Consider the following 5,410-nt stretch of genomic DNA (forward strand, 5'->3'; position numbering starts at 1 on the left):
TCCGGCCCGTCGCCCCGCCCTCCAGCCAATCACGGCGGGGAAGGGCCGCTGGCCCCGCCCCGACCCCCCCGCCGGTCACGCGCAGCTCGCTCCTGCGGAACTGCGGTTGAGGTTCTCAGCCGGCTCTGGGGCTGTTGCCATTGATTGACCAGGAAGGGTGAGGCCCCTGCGGTGGCCCCGGGTTGGGGCCGAGGGTCGCGGGCGCTCAGAGCACTGCAGTCGCGGATACGCAGCCTTCGCCTCCAGATCTGGGCCTCAGGGGGAGGCAGGCTCCGCGTTTCTGGGAAGCCGGGGGTCCTACCGGTCTCGGCTGGGGGCGGGAGAAGGGAAACAGCCCTGATAAGCGGCCCCAGAAAAAAGTGGCCTCGGCCACGGTGAGCGCCACCCGGCTTCCCGCATTCCCCTCTCATTATCAAGGTTCCCCCAAAACTTTGAGTCTGGGTAGCCTTCTCAGGCCGCCGATCTCTCCCTTGGTACCCCCTCTCTCAAACTCGCCCTAACTGTCATTTTATTTACTTACCTCTAAGACACCGTCCGCCGCCCCCGCCAGTCTCGGCTCCTCGCGGTAGAGGCCAGGTGAATCCAAATCGTTAGGAGATCCCGGGATGCTACACCGGCCAGTGGCTCCCGGGAGAGGCAGAAAGGCCCGCCCCGCCGGGACCGAGGGGTGGCGACTGGCACTGGGGGCGGCAGGGACCTTGCGACCCCAGACCCAGGGAACCCAGAGCCCCGCCCGCCGGCACTGCGGCCCTCCCTCGCCGCAGCGTCTAGCTCCGCCCAAGCCTGAGACCTGGGTGGGATTCGGAAACCTGGCGACTGCTTTCCCCAGCATTTAGGCTTGCGTAGTGTCTGCAGATGTCGTTTGCCGGCCACCTGCCACGGGATAATTCGGAGGACCTGTCGAAAGTACAGACTCCCGGATCTAGATCGGAGGCGGGGGCGGGAGGAAGGAACGAGGAATCTGGGTTTTAACGGAGTACTTGGGAGATGTGCATACTAGATTTTGGAGTCAGGAGATAGAGCAGGATATTGTAAGTGTCCCGGTTTGTACCCCTAGCTTTAGGTGCAAAGCGTTCCTGCAGAATTGCTTCCACATAAAGGGACCTTCGGGAAATTTCGCTGGATACCGGCTATTGACAAACCCAGTGTTCATGGGCCTTTCCAGGTTTGGGGACAGGTTAATCTCGAGTCAACATGTCTGCTTCAGTGAAAGAAAGCCTTCAGCTTCAGCTGCTGGAGATGGAAATGCTGTTTTCTATGTTTCCTAACCAAGGAGAAGTAAAACTTGAAGATGTAAATGCCCTGACTAATATAAAGAGGTATTTGGAAGGCACGAGGGAGGCGCTGCCACCAAAAATCGAATTTGTGATAACGCTTCAGATTGAGGAGCCCAAGGTGGGTGCCCTGACTTATTTTCAGTGTTCCTAGGAGCGCAGTTTTTAACTGAAACACCTGGAACATTAGCTTCCTCTTCACCAATAGGGAACATTCCAGATGCATATTTATTTGTTTAAAACCAATATATATAAAATATGAGATGCTCCATAAATTGTCTTCAGTAAATATCCTGAATTTTATACTAACATGCCCACCTTTTTAACAAATATATCTAGTGTTTTTATTGAAAATATCTTGCAATCTTACACTACCACTATTATTATGTTCGCTTATCCAGTTTCTTACCAATCCATCTATTGTAGTATGAACTACCTTTTACATATATCATGATTTTCACAAATCTCAATATTGCCTGTAGCAAAACTGGCTTTTAAAGAATAAGTGAATTTTTTTTGATAGCACCATAACACAGAAAGCAAATGTAGATACAAAATCTAAATACTAAAAATGAATTTACCTCCATCTTCTGATCCGTTTATCTCCAGCGACATTAGCATAGCATAGTTAACACGTGGACTGGGCAGTTGAGAACCACTGTTTTAGCTGTTTACTACTCATCCTTCAGTTGTCATTCCCTCAGAGGAGACTTCCTGGTTCCCCAGACTGGATTCTGTCTCGCTGGTTACATACTTCAATGGAACCCTCAATTTTTCCATGGTAATGCTTCTCCCAATTGAAGTGAAATACTTGCTTTGTGTAATTATTTGTTTAATGTGTCTCCTTCACTAGTCTACAGACTTCCTAAAGGGCAAAAGGAGTGTCCAACTTCTTCAGTTCTCGATCCCAGCACAGGGCACCTGGCATGTGTAGTTGTTCAATAAATATTTGAAAGAATGAATGTATATGTGGGAGGAATAGTGTATGTTAAGGGCTTGGTACAAAGCTGGCACTTAATAGTAGCAATAACTATTTCATTTATCAAAATCATGCACTTGCCATTGATAAACCAGCTTATGTGTTTTTATGGCCTTTAAATCTATCTGATTTTCATTTTAAGGCGAAAATTGATTTGCAAGTAACCATGCCTCACAGCTACCCCTACGTAGCATTGCAGCTATTTGGACGATCATCTGAGCTTGACAGACAACAGCAGCTACTTCTCAACAAAGGTCTCACTTCTTATCTAGGGACTTTTGATCCAGGTGAGCTCTGTGTATGTGCAGCAATCCAGTGGCTACAGGACAACAGTGCATCCTATTTCCTAAACAGAAAGCTCATGTATGAACCATCTACACAAGCAAAGCCAGTTAAGAACACATTCCTCCGAATGTGGATCTACAGTCACCATATATATCAGCAGGACCTAAGGAAAAAGATTTTGGATGTTGGGAAAAGGTTAGATGTGACTGGATTTTGCATGACGGGAAAGCCTGGTATAATCTGTGTGGAGGGTTTCAAAGAGCACTGTGAGGAGTTCTGGCACACAATTAGGTACCCCAATTGGAAGCACATTTCCTGTAAACATGCTGAAAGCACGGAGACAGAAGGAAATGGTGAGGACCTGCGCCTTTTCCATTCTTTTGAAGAATTACTCCTTGAAGCTCATGGTGACTATGGGTTAAGGAATGACTATCACATGAATCTGGGCCAGTTCTTAGAATTTCTCAAGAAGCACAAAAGTGAGCATGTTTTTCAGATATTATTTGGTATTGAAAGTAAAAGTTCAGAGTCATAGGAAGCTATTAAGAGGACTATGCTTGTAATTTCATTCAGTCAGTATTTCTATTAATAAGACCAAAATAAAAAGGCCAGTGGCTGTGTTGCATCCTCCATGAGAAACCTAGCTCCAGAATTTTCATCTGGTTATGAATTTCAACTAGTAATGAAATGAATAGGCTTTTTGACTTTATAACCGTGCAGTTGTGATGTTTTCTGTAGGTTCTTATGTTAAGTCATTTGAAAACTATTTCATTGTAAATTAATAAAAACAATCCATTTAACCAGTGAAGCTAATTTGATGAAAGAGGAGTCCAAAGGCCACAGTTAACGTCAAAAATCACACTGCAGTTATGAATTAATAAATATGAATAACATTTCTCCCTTTCATGATGCTAGCACACAAGTGATGCACCAACTTTCATTTCATTGTTGGAAACGAATTCTAAATCAGGTTTAAAATGAGAACAAAGAGCATGTGTTTACTTCATTTCTTTAAGTTCAATGCCTATTTTGAGTTTTTTCTTTTAGTAAAAGTAGATTCTAATAACAAGGGCAAAGGAATTACAGTAATGAAGTCTCAAGAGTAATGAAGACAACACATGCTGTGTATTCTTTTTCTAGCTGTTTGCTAGAACAGTTGGTTAATTGATACCAATATTCTCAGTTCAATTTTTATCCACAAAAACATACATGGTTTCTTGTCTACAAAGTGTTCCCCTGGTTTCATCCAACCTTTGCCCATGTGCCAGTTTGCATTACTACATAGGGCAAGAGAGTCTTGAGAAGGTCCAGCATGCATGGCTGTACCATCACCTTATTGGCGGGGGTGGAATCAAATTCTACATTTTGATGATAAGTCACCACCATCTCTTCTGAAAATTCAAAGCTCCACAGACTTCACCAGCCATTTTCAAAATGAGAGTTTATTTTAATGGTTAAAACCCCTATTTAAGTAGCTCTTGCCAAGCCTTTTCATCATAAGGATTCCATCCTTCTTCAAGAGGTTCTGGGAGTCTCACGGTGCTTAGGGATGTCAAGAGCAGTCTGCAGCATTCCATTTCCATGGGTCTCTCCTTAGCTACTGCTGCCCTTTCCCGGGAAACATTCCATTCTTCTGCTGGGTGGCAGGCACTCCACTGATGTCCTGGTCCCCTCAGGATGCTAAAGCTGGGTGCTGGCAGTTAGTCACATGGAGGGGAATGCCTCACTCCCCATTTTGTGACACATCCTGTTAAATGCTAAACAGTGTTGCATATGCTGGAGAGGGACTTCTGATAAGACAGTAGTACCTTCTAGTTTTCCACCTTGTGCCCAGGATGCAGACGTGTGTCCTTGGGCTAGGGAGAGGACATAATGGACCAGCAAACCCTGCACTAATCGGACTCCCTTGGAACTAGGTCCACTTGGTCCTGCCTACTTACTTCGTAGCTCAGAATGAGTTTCCTCTCAGGGCGCAACTCAGATGTTCAGGCCAAGGTTCATTGTGGATCTGCCCTGCCAGATATCCAGCTGGCCCATTTATGTTTTAATCCTAGCCTTGGATGTGGCTGAAATTCAAGCTGGGGCCTCACACTTTACCTACATACAAATGGAGGAAATACAACTTATGTTGCCAAAGACTCATTTCTCAATGTTACCAGAACTGAAAACAACATAGTATAGGAGTTATTTGCCCACATAATCTCCCCAAAGCCATTAATAAGTATAATTAACATTCACAAGTTTTTAGGCCTTCAATGGATGTAGCTCTATTAACCGTTTTTCCTTTGATGATTTTCTGACAGAGTTAATGTAATGCTAGACAAAAACAATCTGTATTGCTGCTTACTGAGATAGAGCAAACTGCTTCAAGTGCTTTACTTACTTGAATAAAGAAAGCATTGATCAAATCAATAGCTACCTACTGATTTGCTCAAAAAAAAAGAGAACTTGTTCAACAGCAGCTGCAGTTGGAATCACCACCTAATTAAGTTTATGAATCTGTGCACTCTTTCTTAGAGACTCATCTGTCTCCTGCATATGCCAAAGATCATGTTAAATAGAGATGTGGTAAGAATCACACTCCTGTTTTTTTTCTAGAAGCTTCTGATGGTTGGACTTATCTCTGCAAATCTCTTGGTACTTCCTGCCAGAATAACCCTTTATTTATGGATCAGGGATCCAATGTAGAGATATTGCCATAGAACATAAATCAATTCTAACTCTTCACTGGGAAAATAACTGGAGGGTGGGTTCATTCCTGTAGCATACATACTTTGTCCCATAGACCACAGTGGTTTCAGAGACTCTAGAAATTTATATTTGTTCAGAGCTGTTTCCAGATGACCTCCAAAAGGCCGCATGGTTTCCTTTC

General features: G+C 44.4%; 1 protein-coding gene across 2 annotated transcripts; it reads left to right on the forward strand.

Annotated features, from left to right (window-relative positions):
- The first annotated feature begins 1,194 nt into the window (after positions 1-1,194).
- On the forward strand, positions 1,195-3,119 carry RWDD2A (RWD domain containing 2A). 2 transcript variants are annotated; one of them, XM_063098082.1, is made up of 2 exons: positions 1,195-1,395; positions 2,396-3,119. In XM_063098082.1, the coding sequence occupies exons 1-2, from the start codon at positions 1,195-1,197 to the stop codon at positions 3,071-3,073; spliced, it is 879 nt and encodes a 292-aa protein (XP_062954152.1). In that variant the 3' UTR covers positions 3,074-3,119. The 2 variants fall into 2 exon arrangements, with proteins under 2 accessions (XP_062954152.1, XP_062954153.1); XM_063098083.1 differs by lacking the exon at positions 1,195-1,395 and adding an exon at positions 2,020-2,055.
- Positions 3,120-5,410: the final 2,291 nt, after the last annotated feature.

Source organism: Cynocephalus volans, chromosome 5 (assembly GCF_027409185.1).
Source record: "Cynocephalus volans isolate mCynVol1 chromosome 5, mCynVol1.pri, whole genome shotgun sequence".
NCBI classification, from domain to species: domain Eukaryota; kingdom Metazoa; phylum Chordata; class Mammalia; order Dermoptera; family Cynocephalidae; genus Cynocephalus; species Cynocephalus volans.